The sequence below is a fragment of the Akebia trifoliata genome, chromosome 2 (assembly GCF_017979445.1).
Source record: "Akebia trifoliata isolate Shusen 1 chromosome 2, ASM1797944v1, whole genome shotgun sequence".
In the NCBI taxonomy this organism is placed as follows: Eukaryota; Viridiplantae; Streptophyta; class Magnoliopsida; order Ranunculales; family Lardizabalaceae; genus Akebia; species Akebia trifoliata.
In genome coordinates this window covers 15,764,557-15,781,884 of record NC_141376.1, presented here as the reverse complement: position 1 = coordinate 15,781,884, position 17,328 = coordinate 15,764,557, and the positions used below count along the sequence as shown (strand labels likewise).

General features: G+C 36.5%; 1 protein-coding gene across 1 annotated transcript; it reads left to right on the top strand.

Moving 5' to 3' along the window:
- Positions 1-1,136: 1,136 nt before the first annotated feature.
- On the top strand, positions 1,137-2,197 carry LOC147409772 (uncharacterized). Its single transcript, XM_086432006.1, has 3 exons — positions 1,137-1,695; positions 1,825-2,022; positions 2,073-2,197. The coding sequence occupies exons 1-3, from the start codon at positions 1,137-1,139 to the stop codon at positions 2,195-2,197; spliced, it is 882 nt and encodes a 293-aa protein (XP_086288132.1).
- Positions 2,198-17,328: the final 15,131 nt, after the last annotated feature.

Here is a 17,328-nt window from a genome sequence, read left to right as displayed (position 1 = left end):
TCATCGAATTACCAAACTAGCAACCATACCCCCCCATTCTCTTCCTTCTTATTCCTTTCTGTTTGAGCCACCCTAAACAGCCATCCTTCAAGCTATCTTTGGTTTAGCCACAACACAACCCTCTCAGCCTCTTCTGTCCACACCCGACAGTACTATGGAGGGTAATTCTCAGAACTATTAACACGTGACGACCAAGAAAAATAATTACCGGCCCACCGAGTTATGTCTGACATGACATATAGGTCAGATCACTTAAGGCTGAAGTGACAAGCGCGACAGCACTATCACTGATAAGACATGTGTGACAACTCACAACCTGACATAGTAGTTGCAACTGCCCCAGACCTGTCAGAGTAGATGTAGCAACTCCTGCTGCTGTCAAGTCAGATAGCAAGTGCAACAACTCTGAGAAAAATCATTGAGTATATTTTGGGAAATCCATCAATTAGGACCCCTATAAATACCAGGTTGCAGCTTATGTCAAGGGTTAGAAAAAAATCTTCTTTGTGAACTCTTTACTAGCTCAGCACTTATTCTAACTTAATTGTCGGAGTGGTCTTGTTATGAGCCGCCTACCGAGTTAAAAGCATTCAAGGGAGATCTCGAGGTAGAGCAAAAAAATGCATCTACAATTTGGCACCGTTTGTGGGAAACTTACAAGGAGAAAAATGACTAGTATGGTAAGAGTTAGAGGTGAAGCGCACAGAGAGCCATCAAACCCCCTACCTGCAGATCCACTTTTGTCACCGTGGGATCCAATACTTGTGATGTATCATTTGTTAATAGAAATGAGGGGGTTTGAGAAGCAGAATGACGAGATCACTACAATACAAAGGGAAAACGAAGAGCTCAGGCAAAGGCTAGGCGAGGGAACTAAGACTGGAGGAGGGATAGATGGAGAAAAAAACTAGGAGCATACAGTCTGAGCAGTGGAGAAAACTGAGATTGACCAGACTGTGGATTCCGTAGCAATAAGGACACAGCAAGGGAGTTCTGAAGCCTGGAATCTAATGATTAAGGAAAGTTGATGAGAGCTAAGAAAAAGGGATGAGGAACTTTCTCGAGGAAGGGACCCTGGGCAAAATGCACAAAGTCCGATTCGGGAGCTTAGGGGGATTTTGTTCTCATCAACAATAATGAATTCTGATCCCCCAAAAGTATTCCATCCGCCGAAGTTCAAGATATACTACGGGATAAGAGATCCTATGGACCACGTCCTCCACTACCGAAGTCAAATGGTCTTGTACCAGAGTGACAATTATTTACTCTACAAACTTTTCCCATCCACACTAAGGCATGGGGCCATATCATGGTTCCAAGGGCTCGCGGCTGGGTTGGTGACAAGTTTCTTTGAATCAGAGGAGCTATTCGTCGGAAAATTTGTCCATTTAAGGAAGAAAAGGGTCAGGGTGAACACACTTTTCAATCTACGACAAGAGGTCGGCAAGAGTATACGATCATTCATCACCCAATTCCGAACAAAGGCAATAGCCATTGAAGGTATGAACGAGGTAATCGCGTGTGCAGTTTATGTGGTGGCAATTATCTTAGGGACACAATTGCACCAATCATTGATAAAATCTGACCCCACACGGCTTGAAAACCTATATGCAAAGGTGAAGAAATACATTTTGGTAGAAGAGTTAATGAAGAGTAGGGGTCAAAGGGAACAGACTGTCCCTAACAACGAGCATGGTTAGGGAGCCCAAAAGGCAATCACCTATCTAAAAGAAGGGGGTAGCAGGAAGAGGCGATGGAACCCAAAGGTACAGTCAATGTGGAAGAGATGACGGGTATATACATACTTAAATGAAAAGCTATCAGTGATAGTGAGGCACATACGCAATGATACTGGCTTTGTACAACTACCTCGAGACCATCAAGGGAAGTTAGACAAACCATACTGCGAGTACCATAGGATAGAAGACCATCCAACCGAGGATTGTTACAAGCTTCGACACATCATACAAGATATGGTCGAGAACGGGAAACTCAAGAGGTATGTGGTCTCTACAGGCAGAGGTATACGAGAGGCCCAGATGGAAGTACATCGAAAGTTTCCACCTCAACAGGTCGGGGTAGAAAGGCGGTAGGAACCCAAGGGATGCAAAGTGGTACACACTATCACGGGGGAACACCAGTTGGACATGCAGTTCAAGCAATAGATAAAAGCGAGAGTGATGAAGATATGTCATGAAGTCGGCGTTAATCAGATCTCTTTGGAGGTCAGTAGGGTGAGAATATCAAGCCCAGCTATGGGAAAACAGGCGATAGTATTCATTGAGGACGGCCTACAAGGGATAACTTTGCCACATCAGGATGCACTCGCCATAGCACTCCTAGTTGAAAATGTGGACCTCGGGAGAATCCTTGTTGACGTTGGAAGGGTAATGGACATCCTCTTCCTAGAGGCAACAAAGAAAATGGAAGTGTCAGAGAGTCTGCTTTTGACCCAATCCACAATGTTTGGCTTCAATGGAGCTCCTTGTAGCTTGGTAAGAGAAATTACTCTCCATGTAACAATGAGGGCAAAGGTGGTCAAGACAAGGTTCGTAGTGATTGACTCGGATTCAGGCTATAATGTTATTCTCGGAAGAAAATAAATACACGAGTGTAAACACCCCATTTTTGCACTCGCCTGATTAATCAACACGTCAACTCGATCGCAATGATTCCCAATAATGGATGTTTATTCCATTGCTTTATTTTGTTACCAGATACGTTTCTGAAATCCGGATGAGGTATCTCGAACTGACAAAACTGTAGAAACCACGTTATGCTAAGAAAATATGACCTCAGAAACATAGAAATCATCATTTTCTAGATAAAAAGAAATTTCACGATAAAAATCATTAAAAAATGATCAAATTACCAAAATACCGTTAACCTTAATATAACCCTAGAGCCTACGTTACGCTTAGGAAAATCCTTTCGAACACATAAAACAACAAATCGAAACCAAATAAATCATTTCACCAATTTTCACAGAATTTGACAAAATTACGAAAATGCCCCTTATAAAGTTCATGATCATTTCACATAAATTTTTTTATAAATGACACAAACTAATATTTCCATTAAATTCCTTACGAAAAATCGATTCTAAAACATCCTAGAACATTAAAAACCGACTTAAAACGTGAAAAGTCCTCTCCGGGGGTAAAACGGTAATTTCATAATTTTCATAATTAAAAATTTCGAAATGAAAAATAATACATTAAATAATTAAAGTGAAACATTAATGAAATTAAATTAAAATTTTGAATTAAAAAAATCAATCAATCGGACTCTCAAGTAAAATTATTTAGGGTTCGCAAGATATTTCTTTAAGGACCCCTCCATTTGGGAGTCCAAAGAATTAAAGATATAATAAAGAGGGGTTCTCCAAAAATTTTAATTCAATTAAGCAAGACTAAAGTCAAAAAATTAAAGTCAATCAAGCAAGACTAAGGTCAAGGTATTAAAGTCAATCAAGTAAAACTAAAGTCAAAATTAAAGTCAATCAAATAAGACTAAAGTCAAAATCTTAAAGTCAATCAATTAAGACTAAAGTCAAGGTATTAAAGTCAATCAAATAAAATCAAAAGTCAAAACCCTAATAGAGTTCTAATTAAATAATAACTCTATCTAATAGAGTTCTAATTAAAATACAATTCTACCTAAAACAATTCTAATTAAAACACAACTCTACCTAAAACTATTCTAACTAAAATACAACTCTAACTAAAAGAACTCTAATTAAACACTAATTCTATCTAAATCAACCCTTAAAAAAATCTATAAATAGGGGTCCTCACACCCTATTTTCGTATCAAATCATAAACCCTAAGAGAAGTAGATCTAAAAGTCCCCTTAGCCTCCCATAAACCCTAGTTTTGGAGCCCTAACTCCTTACCTAACATCCCTTCTTCGATTTTAGCCTAAAAAACACCTAAAACCCCTTCAAAAACACCTAAAACCTATAAAAAAACTTGAAGAATCTAGATTAAAAAAATGAGATACCTTGCCTCGGAGATCAGAAATCAAATCTGGAGATAGAACGAAGCAAGGAGTACGGTACAAGGAGCAGTTTTTGTTGGATCTGAGGGAACAAAGTCTTTGATATCGGAAAGGTATAATTCTTATTTTTTTTATTATCTAGGTTTTGTTAGCAATGTAATTTATTTGGGAAGTTAGTAGAGATCGACTTTGGTAGGGCGGGGTTGGTGCCTAACACCTTCCAACCCCGTAACTTGATCCCCGAACCCTTTTTTCTTTCGTAGATTAGTAATGTTTGCCTTTCTTAGAGTCAATTTGGTTCCTAGACCTTAATAACTAGGTGGCGACTCCCAAACCTTAAGGGTCAAAAACGGATTCGTGCACCCCGCGGATCGAGGGCGCTTTCAACGAGATGAAAGTTGTTCCCTCAACTTACCATCAGGTAATCCGATTTTCAAGCGAAGAAGGTGTGTAGAAATCAGGGAAAACTATAAAATGGTGCAAAACTATTTCAACTTTGCCCTAAAGCCAATGAAGTGTCCTGAAACTGAGTCCTAGAGGAAGAGGAATTAGCCATCCATCAGAAAGAAGTAGTCATAGCAGTTATAACATAAACCACGGCAAGAACGAGTAATGACAACCAAGGAGGTGGAACAGGTAGACCCCAATACTACTAGAGATTAGCTTGTAAGCATGGGAACAACATTACCATAGCAAAAGTTGGGCATGCTATTAATGCTACTAAGGGCAAATAAGGACATGTTCGCATGGTCTTTCTATGATATGCCGGGATAAATCCCTCAGCTTCATGTCATTGGTTAAACATTGATAAAGCATTTTGCCCAGTTAGATAGAAACCTAGAAGATTGTCGCCGCGCCTAAGGCAAGGGGTGAACAAAGAGCTTGACAAGCTTCTGAAAGTGGAATTCATCAGAGAAATGGAAAACCTCGAGTGGGTAGCGAATATAGTCACTGTACCAAAGGACAAGAGGGTTAGAGTATGCATCGATTTCACTAATCTCAACTAGGCCTACCCAAAAGACAACTTTTCCTTATTGAGGATTAATAGACTAGTGGACGCAACTTCAGGATATAAGAAAATTTCATTCATATACAGATATTCAGGGTATAACCAGATCCCCCTGGTAGAGAGGACCAAGAAAAGACATCTTTCACGATCGAGCAAGGTTGTTCTATTTCAAGGTCATGCCATTTGGCCTGAAAAATGCCGAGACGACCTATCAGAGGCTGGTAACCAAAATGTTTGGAGATATGATTGGGAGGAGGTCAAGGTGTACATCGATGAACTGCTAGTAAAAAGTAAAAAGGTGAAAGATCACTTACAAGACCTTGAGGAGATGTTCAAGCGATTGAAGGGATATCAGATGAAGCTAAATCCGAAGAAATACGTGTTCGGGGTAGCCTCCAGAAAGTTCCTCGAACATATCATCACCAAGAAAACTATTGAAGCAAAACCTGACAAAATCTGATCCCTGATCAAAATGTCGAGTTCGAAGAATGAGAAACAGGTGCAAACACTAACAGGAAGAATTATAGCCTTGAACAAATTCATTTCTCAAGTCTTAGACAGATGTTGATCGTTGTTCAATTTACTGAAGAAGGGTAGGGGATTTGCGTGGAATGAAAAGTGTAAGACAGCTTTTAATAACTTGAAAAAATACTTGGGACAGACACCCATTCTCAGTACACTAGAAGAAGGAGAAGAGCTAGGAATCTATTTAGCGACCACTGCGATGTTTCTAAGATCGGTGCTATTTAAGGTGGACTTTGGGTGAGAATACCCTATTTATTATGTCAGCAAGACACTTAGACCGTCATATGTCAGGTACACCGATACTGAGAAGGTCGGCTTATATTTGGTTTACTCGTCCCACAAGCTCAAACCTTACTTTCTGTCCTACCGAATCTAGGTAGTAACTGATCACCCGTTAAAAGATATGATGTATAGGTCGGATAAATCCAAGTCGAAGGAAAAATGGGCGATAACTCTAAGGGAGTATGAATTGCAGTTCGAAGCGTAAACAACTTTGAAGGAACAAGTATTGGCAGATTTCCTAGCGGACTTCTCGATTGAAGATCACAACTAGGAAGAAAAGGAAGAGGAAGATGAAATTGTTGAAGAGGCAGATGCCTAGAGCATACAGGCAGGTTGGAGGATGTTTGTTAATGGGTCAAGAATTAGGATAGTGTTGGTAACCCTAAGCAACGACAGACTTGAGAAAGTGCTAAAGCTCGGGTATGGGGCTTTTAACAATGAGGTAGAATATGAAGCCGACATAAATAGACTCAAAATGGCCAAAGACCTTAAGATCGATAGGCTTGCAGTATTTACCGATTCTCAACTAGTCGCAAATCAGTGCAACAAACATTCTCCATTTGGGGAATAAACATCGTTGGACCCTTGCCTCGTGGAAAATGGGGTAAACTTTTTATCTTGGTGGCCACAGACTACTTCACCAAATGGGTAGAAGCTACCCCCCTCACTCAGATCAGAGAGGAAGAAGTCATCAAGCTTACCTAGGAACACATCATAACATACTTTGGCATCTCTTAGGCACTAATTTCAAACAACGGGACACAGTTCAAAGGAAACCGAGTGCAGTACTACCAAGAGTATGGTATCCATTCGCTCCAGTCATCTCCCAGGTATCCACAGGGTAATGGATAGGAAGAAGCTTCTAATAAAACTAACCTCGACAACTTGAAGAAAAGATTAGCTGAGCACAAGAGAAGATAGATGGAAGAGCTACATAGTGTGTTGTGGACATACCAAACGACATCGAGGAGAGCCACCGAACTGATACCATTTGCGTTAGCATATGGGACAAAAGCCGTCATCCCTACCGAGATACAAGTCCTTACCGTCAGGACACAAGTCGCAGAGACAAGTATGAATGAAGAAATGATAGCACAGAACTTGGACTAACTGGACAAAACTCGAGAGGGAGTAGCAGAGAGACTTTCATAGTATCAACAACAACTGAAGAGGCCGTACGATAGAAAGGTGAGAAGAAGAGAGTTCAAGGTCGAAGATATGATTTTAGGAAAAGTGTTTGCCAACACAAAGAAACTCAATGATGGGAAGCTTGGAGCCAATTAGGAAGGACCGTACATTATTTATCAAGTCGGAGAAACGGAAGTGTATCATTTGGAAATAATGACAAGAGATGTAATCCCAACATCATGGAATGCTTTCAACCTAAAAAAATATTATCAATGAAGCGTTTATCTCCAAACTCTATTGCGTTTTGTCATTCAAGCAAAGCCTTGGCCCTTTACAGATGCCGAACCCAACCAAGGGGTTAGTATAGTGGAAAGCCTTAACCCTTTACAAGTACCGAGCCCAACCGAGGGGTTGGTAAAGCAAAGGCCTTGGCCCTTTACAAGTGTTGAGCCCAACCAAGGGGTTGGTATAGCGAAAAGGCTTGGCCCCCACGATGGACACGGGAGGGATTGATTAGTCATTATTATCAAATTCCTACAAAAAGCTTTCAAGTCACATGCTCGAAAAGTAAAAGCCTTCCCTCACTAGACGCAAGGAAGCTGTAAGCCGAGGTACTAAAATATTATTAGTTGAGATAAAGTGATTAATTTGGGATACTTATACTTTATTAAAGGAGTCAAAGTAATTAAGTCGGGGTACTCAGATTAAGTCAATTCGATCAGATCCTTATGAGAAATCTTTTAGAGACGACTATATTTGCCTCAGGAACGGAAGTAGCAAACAAAAGACAGGCACGAAAACATACTCTTTCATTAATAAGAAGGTTTAGTTACATACATGGGGAACAAGTTACAAAATCAAAAATGAAAGCAAAAAAGAAAACAAACAAATACAAAAGATCATGCGTCAGCAGCGGTATTGGCATCATCAGGAGTATGCTCGGTAGCTTGCACAACTCCATGTTCGGAAGGGGCAGCTGCATTGCGCTTCCCAGATGTCTTGGCCTTTTTAACCTTAGCATTGTACTTATTGTATGCCCTCTCCCAAGCAGTTTCTGAGGCATCAAGCTGAGCTTGGAGGGAAGCCAACTGCTCTTCGAGCACCTTCTCCATGTCCTTGACCTCTAGAAGCTTCTTAAGAAAGGCAATTTCCCCCTCTATCAATGCTAGTCCTTCTTTATTTTGTTCCAGCTCGGATAGTGCGTTGTCCAAGCTTGCTTGGAGCTTTAAGAAATTCACCGCAGCAGCATCCCTCTCCAATTGAAATTTTTTAGCCTGACCTTTCGCTTTGTGGAGGTCGACATATTGCATATAAATAAGAAATTTATTTAGGCAAGTATTAGAGCTCGGAATATTAATGAAATTATTTATTAAAAAGAAGTATTAGAACCCTAAAGAAAGTGAAACAAGAGGAGTCACAAAGAAAGAAAGTCTTAGCGCAATCAAATTTTGTGAAGTATCATTGAAAAACTTAGTTGGATCTCCAAAAAAGCCTTGGGTTGTAATCGCCAAGTCTATCGGGAGGGTTGATGCCTCGAAGATTGCACTCCTTATTTGTGGGTCGGATAGCGTGGAGTCGTGGTCTGTAACTGATTGGCTACCCACTTTTGGGTTGACCATCAATGGAGAGGGAAGATGGATATTTTCCCTCTACTGACCTGTCCCAACTGACAAAGCCAAAGCTTAGGATGGCTCGGCAAGGTTCAAGTTGGCGCCAACTGCGACGGAAGGAGGTGGAGAGTGGGCGGAAAGAAGAAGCATCTTTAGATGTTGGGAATCAGATCCCCTTCTGAGTCTTTTGAGGAGACATTGGTGGTCCTCCTCACCCTCATCTTCTTCTTCGTCCTTGGGATTGGCTGGGGGCACCTCCATCACGTTCTACTTATACTGCGTTTGGAAACGCCGTATGACGGTCAAATTCATCTGAACACGCTTGATTTTTAGAAACTTCAGTGTTTGGAATGGATTGGAACTCTTTTTAATTGTCGACTCTTTCGTCAAAACTAGTCGATTCTCTCGACTACCAACACTTCAACGAGGCTCCGCAAAATCAACCGGGTCGACAAAAATAGAGTAAACAATTTGGCGTCATCTCTCTCGCTCTGATCTAATAATCAATTATACATTACTGCAACTCTCTCAGGTAGGCAACTTTTTTTTTCAATGTCCGTGCTTTAAGCAATCCATTGTCATCTTCTCCAATAGCTCAATCAAAAATTTTCAGAGATTCTAGAAGTAAAAGAGGAAAAAAAAAGAGTAAGACAGAAATTTCACTCCATTCACCAATCGATTTCAATGCTCACTCACCTACAAACCTTCAGTCTCAACACCATTGTCATCTTCTCCAATAGCTCAATCAAACCCAAACTCACCCTCATTCTCTTCGTCCCAACACCTTCATTTCCCTCATTCACTCATATTCACCATTAACACACAAACATCCTTGTCTTATCACTCATCACTCACATACCTTCATCGCAACCATCCATTATTGGCCAACTCTCTTAACACCAAATAATCGCTCAGTTGCACAACAACACTGTAGCCATCCATTAATGGCCAACTTTCTCAACACCCTCTCTCACTCACGACTCACCCATGGAACCCACCTTCATCGCACTCAACTAGCCTTTGGGCTCTCGACAGCACCCACAGAACTCACCCACACACCTCTCTGAATCTGAATCAAACATGAGACCCTAAAGACAACAATGTTTTCCCACAGCCAAAGAATAATTGTGTGATAGAAACAGAGTTAACAAATAAAGTTATATTGCCACACCAACTTTTGTTAACACTACACCAACTTTTTTCTGATCATTGACATTGAACAATCACCAATCCCAACGTTTTAACATGAAACATCGAGATCAACAATTTAAAATGTTAATTTTGATAATTTGAGTTCATGGTTTTAAAAGGTAAGTAATTTTTCCTTCTATTTTACTTAAAAGTCTTTTTACTTTTCTAGAGACTATTCACTAGCTTGACAACAAATAGAGATGAAGCAGCAATTTGAGATACTTATTTCCTAGATTTTTTTTCTATTTTTTTAAATAAAAAAAATATAAAATAAGATGCATTGAAATGCTTTTAAAGGGATTAAATAAATATTATCTTTTAAAATTTTAAAAAACGTTTTGCAGTAGAGTCCAATTATAGTTGGAAATAAATAATGATTGAAGCTCATCCTAATAATCAACAAATCAAAACGTATTTCACAATTTGTTATTTTCTTATCCAATTTGATGGTTCTGTCATTTTCTTATAGATTTGGAGATAATGATGAAATTTAATAGTAACAATGTGAATTATTGTGCATTTAGTAAACGTGGGTGTGACATATTTTTTTCCTTAACATTACAACCATTGGATTGAGAAGGATCTAACATGACGGTTCGGATATTTATCAGATTAGATTGGATATTGAAAAAAATTTTGATTCATTGCTAGGCCCGGGATCTCCTTTAAAAGGTGGTTGAGATAAGTGGAGAGATTAAAAATTTTCACAAATGAGTTCTTATTTTTTAGGAATTAGTTTAGAACTACAATTTTCTGAAAATCTTTGTGACTATGCACCCATCTCAACCGTTTGTTTAATGGACATTATCAAAGCGCGTGTAAAACTAATAATAATGTTATTTTTAAAGAGACTCGATTGTCTCGACAACTTTTACTAACAACATTACCATTCTTATGATATCAATAAGAATTAGCATCTATCTTGCGTTCTTCTTAATAAAAGTTGGTGTGGCAATAGAAGATCTCTATTTTTAAAAGTGAACACTTTCGTATCCTTTAATTTTTCTTGAAAAATTGTAGTGTCCAACAAACCATTGAGATGTGAAGATATTTCCTAAGAAATCTAAGTGTGTATATATATGTTTTTAGGATTTTGTTATCATGTTATTATGTCAATTTATTTTTTCTTAGATTCTTTTGTTTTAGGTTTAAGATTTTATATGAATCTTTTTTTTTTAATTGTAAAAAACTATTGAAATTATTTGATTGAGTGCTATAATATTTTATTATGTTGAGATTGTAATTAGAGACAAATCTTAGTAATAAATAAAGATAATAAGTGAATGGTTGAGAATAAGTAAAAGTTGGGGTGCCAATAGAAACTCTCATTTTTTTCCTTAGATTCTTTTTGTTTTAGGTTTAAGATTTTATATGAATATTTTTTTTAATTATAAAAAATTATTAAAATTATTTGAATGAGTGCTATAATATTTTATTCTATTAATATTGTAATTAGAGGCAAATCTTAGTAATAAATAAAGAAAATAGATGAATGGTTGAGAATAAGTAAAAGTTGGGGTGCTAATAGAAATTCTCATTTTTTTTCCTTAGATTCTTTTGTTTTAGATTTAAGATTTTATATGAATCTTTTTTTTAATTGTAAAAAACTATTGAAATTGTTTGAATGAGTGCTATAATATTTTATTCTGTTGAGATTGTAATTAAAGGCAAACCTTAATAATAAATAAAGAAACTAGAACATAACAATACAGAAAACTTGCAAAGAAGTTAAAAGATACATCTTTGATCCATATTTGATATTGTAAGTGGACATAAATATTAAATTATTTGATAGAAATTTAAGCCTTTAATCCAGATAATTAAATTTTAATCCAATTTCCATATGTGAATGAAAATTCAAAGTCATGTCCTACAAAATGCAAACTCATTCTATGTTTAACTTATAATAATTTTTTAATTAGAGTGCTTGGTGACATTTCTACAAGTAAGTTGAAGAAGAACTTAGTCAGGTTGATGCATAGACAAATTTGTGTGTGGATTAATCTATTATTTTCTTTTTCTTAATTTTTGTTTAATTTAAATTTTACTTTTATAGTTTTTGTCAAAATAATGTCTAGTCAACAATCAGTAAAGGCAGATTGGGATTCAACAATACATAAAATTTGGGTGGAATGTTATATTGAAGCAGCTCAAAAGTATGGTAAAGGATGAGGGGGTCTAACCTCAAAATGACATGATTATTTTATAACTATATTTAAAGAAAAGTCAAAAAAATCTTACACCAAAGTTCAATACAAGCATCATGGGATTACGTGAAGGATAGATGAAAAGCATGAATAATCTTAGGATGAAATCTATATTAGAATGGGATGTGAATACGAGATCCTTTGAAGCAACTGATGAATAATGGAAGTCATATGTTTTGATATTTTTTTTCATATGATAATTGAAGTTAAATGAGTCAGTTAATTTTTTTTCTAATTATGTTTTATATCTTTTATCAGTTAAATAAGCATTCCAATTAATTTCGATATAAGGTACTAGAGTACGAAGATGAACTAGACTAAACATTTGGTGGGATCGTTCCAACTGAAAAATATTGTATGACCCCAAACAAGACGTCTTCTTCAATCATGCAAGATAGTCGTGTTTCTCTTAATGATTTTGATATAGATATTGATAATGTAAATGAAAGGTCAACACCAAATACTTCAATTGATCTAGTTGAAAAATCTATTGAAAAGATGCCTACAAGACATCATAAGAGATCGAGTGAGTTTGACTCATTTTTTACCACAAGTGTGAATGTGAAAAAGAATGCAAAAATAGACGATGTTGAAATTCATAGAATGCTTTGTGTGATGACTGATAATATAGAGACGAATTTGAAAAAATAAGAAATGACGCAGAACGCAAAGAAAGACACTTCTATTATCTCATACATCAACCTGTTAAGTACTTTCCATTACATGGATCGATGCGGACCAGTATGGATGTTTTTAGTTGACAAATTATTTAAAGAGTCTTCTAGCAGAGAGATTTTTATTGGATTGATGGATATTGACCATATGTCTGCATCAGAGTGGATTAAAATGAAGTTTGAAGAGGCTAATGAGATCTCGTAAGGGACAATCTTATGAGAATAGGGTAGATTTATGATTACAAATTCTATTAAATGCTATAATAGAATAGTAATATTAATTATTTTTTTATTATCATAGTTGTTAGAAAACATTATTTTAGATTATTAAATTCTTAAATTTATTTTTTACTTAATAGTTTTACATTATAGTTGGTACAAATATTTGTGTTTAACTTTTTTATTTTTCATTTAAACTCTATATGATTAGATGATTTTGAATTGTTATATGTTTATAATCATTTGATTTGCATATATGCAATAACAGATGGATGATGGCACAAAGAAGAAAATTTTCTTTTTTATTTTATTGTGACATTATTACTGTATAAGGAATCGACGCATGAAGCAACCATATCGAATTTCACTACTTTCTGGTGATTAATATGTTAGAGAAATACTTGATTTAGACAACCCAGTGCCTTGTTATGACAATTTTCGTATGGATAAGTATGTCTTCAATAGATTATTTATTTTATGAGAGATAGAGGATTACTTCAAGATAGTAGAGTGATGAGAGTTGAATAATAAATTATAATTTTTTATATACAATTGGGCATAATATTAGGAATAGAAATAATCATGATAGATTCTAACATTCTGGTGAAACGATAAGTCGATATTTTCATCACGTATTGTAAGTATTATATAGTTTTGCCATGACTTAATAAAAATACCTAACTTGAACGTCACACCACCAAAAATATTAGCAGATCGACGATATTTTCCATGGTTTAAGGTAATTAATTATGTAATATTTGAATTAATATAATTAATAACATAATAATTGTTTAATGTTTATTTTTAAATGCAATAGGATTGCGTTGGTGCAATTGATGAGACTCATATACCTGCAGTTATACCATTTGACAAATAAATACCATTTCAATTAAGAAGAAAAATCGAATGCATACAAAATGTCTTGGTTATTTGTTTATTTGACATGCAGTTCACTTTTGTTTTGGCTGGATAGGAAGGTTCGGCACACGATTGGCGAGTCTTTCAATCTGCGCTTAGCGATCCGAGTTTGAATTTCCCACATTCTTCTGCTGGTAATAAAACGTTATTTTATTTTCTTATTTTTAATATTTTTTATATCCATTAAGGTAATTTAAATTTACTGAAAAAAAAAATATCTTAATTGTTTTAGGAAAATATTACATGGTTGATGCGAGTTACCAAAATATGCGAGGATATCTTGTACCATATCGTAATACATGATATCACATTCATGATTTTCGTAGAGAAAATGAGCCAAGAACGAAGGTGAAGTGGTTCAATTATTATCACTCTTCGTGTAGAAACGTTATTGAGCATTGTTTCGGTATACTGAATAAACGATTCCCGTTTTAAAACAGATGGCTTCATACTCTTCTGTGACTTAAATACGTATTATATGCGTGTTCATGACTTTACATAAGTTCATCCAACAACAATCAGTTATTGATAGTTGGTTTACATAATATGAAGATGAAAATGTTGACATTGATAGAGGAGGCGCATCTAAGACGACACCAAATGAATTTGATGATGAATTGGTTGCTGACATGAATATTATACGAGATGAAATTGCTCAACAAATTTATAATTGATGTAAAATTTTATTTAATTAATTATTATTTATTTGATAAACATTAAATATGTTAGTACAGAAAAAATGAAATTGAATTTTTATTTTTATTTTTTAATATTAAATCCTATGTTTATATTTATTATTAAAATATTATTACTTATATCAGATAAATAATATATATTTTTTAATATTATTTTTAATTTCATCCAGCAATTTTTAGACAACAGATTACCAAACACTTCAACATCTTAACAACACAATTAGACAGTATGTTACTAAATAATATATTTAATTCAGCAAGTTGCTTTAGTAACAGCAACAACAACTTTCTCTCAGCATCAGCAACTTTACATACAACTTTTCCAAATAGAGCATCAGAGTTGGAGTCCGTGGTGGGGGCTGGACAGTTTGAACGTAGGGCCATGTCTTCTTCGCCTAAAGGTTGGGGGTCAACGTCGGTTGGAGGGGAGAAAGGGTTCAGTGGCATAGTGGTACAATGTTGGATTAGACAGAAGGTGGGTAATAACAATCGAATCCCCTACGCTAATGTCTTTTCTCGGGTCTGCAACATTAGAGAATGAGAAGTTAAAATATATAAAAAAAAATGGATGAGAGATGAAACTCATTAGTCAAAGGGAAGCGAGAAGAAGGAAAAGAAGGTGTACCCACCTTGGTGATTGAAGGAGTAGAGGGCAAGAGGGGGAAGCTCGTCCCCTGGAGCACTTTCCTACCAACTAGTTAACTCAATCGGAAACAAGAACCATTCCTTATTCGAGTCGAGGAGCTCGATCAATGATAGCTTCTCACTCCTCTTTGAAAGGTAAAAGAAGCCTTACCTGTTTGGGCACCTCTTCAAGGCAAACTGTGCCATGATGTCAGAAAGCCCAAGTTGGAGGCCTTCTTCCAATGGTTTATTCATTTGTTCTAAAGCGTGAATCAAGCGGAAGAAGTTCCCACTCATTTAGCCGAGGGCCCTCTGATAAAAGTTCAGGACCTCTTGACTTAACTTACTTAAAGGAACTCGGAGGTCTGCTTTGAGTTGTCCCCAATGTACCACGGTGGTGCCTAGGGAGAAATCTTGGGATGTTGAAGGTTCATAAGTGTAGGATATACCCACATTCTCAGGGATAACAAAAGTACCCTTGACTACATCTAGTAGAGGGCGAACAAGGGAACAAGACTTCCCATTGGCCATAGCGAAGGCTAAAAAGCAAAAAAAAAAGGTTTTAAGAGAGAGGGGAGGGGGCCTTAACCTCTAACCTTTGAAGAAATCATCGAGACCATGGAAAAACTTGAAGAACTCGTAGTGCCTTCGCTGGGGCCGAACTTGAAAGGACATACAAGAACATAGATAGAACGAGAGAAAGCAAAAATAACATAGAAACCAAAAGGTAAAATGAAAAATGAAAGGGAATAGGGAATGGGGTATATATAGGCTTGAAAAACCTCAAACACGTGTACGTTATCAACCAATCATAGAGTGCCACATGTAGGCGGTGCATAATTGTGCCACTCAAATAAAAAATTGGGAGCACACATCACAAAGGCAATTATATCATCCATCGTCCTCGAAAAATGTACTATCAGACGTCAAAAGTTAATGCAATTAATGAGCCAGGAAAAACCCATACCCAATTGACGTCTGCCACATGTAAATTTTTCGTATCTCAGGGCCTCGGATATAAATCCAAACCCTCGAGAGAGGGTATTATAGAAGGTAATTCTCGTAGCTATTGACATGTGGCAACCAAGAGAAATAATTACTAACCCACCAAGTTATGTCTGATGTGAAATACAGGTCGGATCACTTGAGGCTAATGTGACAAGTGCGACAACGCTATCACTGATAGGACAGGTGCGACAACTCACAACCTGACAGATCGGTTGCAGCTGCCCCAGACCTGTAAGGGCAGTATAGCAACTCCTGCAGTTGTCAGGTCAGAGAACATGTGCAATAACTCTGAGAAAAATCACTGAGGATATCTTGGGAAATCCATCAATCAAGACCCTTATAAATACCAAGTTGCAGCTCATGTCAAGGGTTAGAAAAAAAATCTTTTCTGTAAACTCTTTACTAACTCAGCACTAATTCTAACTTGATTGGCAGAGTGGTCTTGTTGCAGGCCGCCCACCTAGGTAAGATCTTTCAAGGGAGATCTTGAGGTAGAGCAAAAAAATGCATCTACAAGTACCATCTTCATTTCTTTTTTTTACATCCCATAGCAACTTAAGAACCATCCTCTACCTCATACTCCCGACCTCTTTTTTTTCTCAGTCCAACGGCCATGTATGACCTCTAGTAGCCACTACGGTGTCTTTCTTCCACCTCTATATCCCATTCTCTCTCGATTTCAATACTCTCGATATTCTCTCAAAAGAAGTCAAACGACTCTGGAGGAGCGCTTCCACAGTAGTGCCATCTACGTTGTTCATTCAAGATAAGTTTCTAATCATTTCTTCTTCTTTTTTGACAATTGTTCCCTATTATTATATGTTTCATTATATGCCATTGTTCACGATTTTATGCAAACATGATGATTTTATTGTTGAATGATCACCACATTCATGTTATTTATTCATAATTCTTCTTTTGCTCTTCTTATTGTTGATTCAACAACATTCATATTTATATGATTTGATATTATTCATGTTAATGATGATTTCATTGGTTTAATGATATTCATATTGATTCGATAACATTTACATTCATGATGTTTTGATTAATTTGATGATATTCATGTATGTAATGGTATTTGATTGATTTGATGTTATTCATGCTCATAGTGATATTATCAATTTGGTATTGTTCATCATTAAGATCAACTTGGTAGTATTAAAACTTATGATAATTTGATCGATTCGGTGATATTCATGCCTATGATAATTCGGTCGATTTGTTACTATTCATATT

Coding starts and splice junctions, on each gene's coding strand:
- LOC147409772 (XM_086432006.1), top strand. CDS start 1,137: ATGAATTCTGATCCCCCAAAAGTATTCCATCCGCCGAAGTTCAAGATA. Junction 1,696..1,824: donor TGTCCCTAACAACGAGCATG/GTTAGGGAGCCC, acceptor AAAAGCTATCAG/TGATAGTGAGGCACATACGC. Junction 2,023..2,072: donor TGTGGTCTCTACAGGCAGAG/GTATACGAGAGG, acceptor CCACCTCAACAG/GTCGGGGTAGAAAGGCGGTA.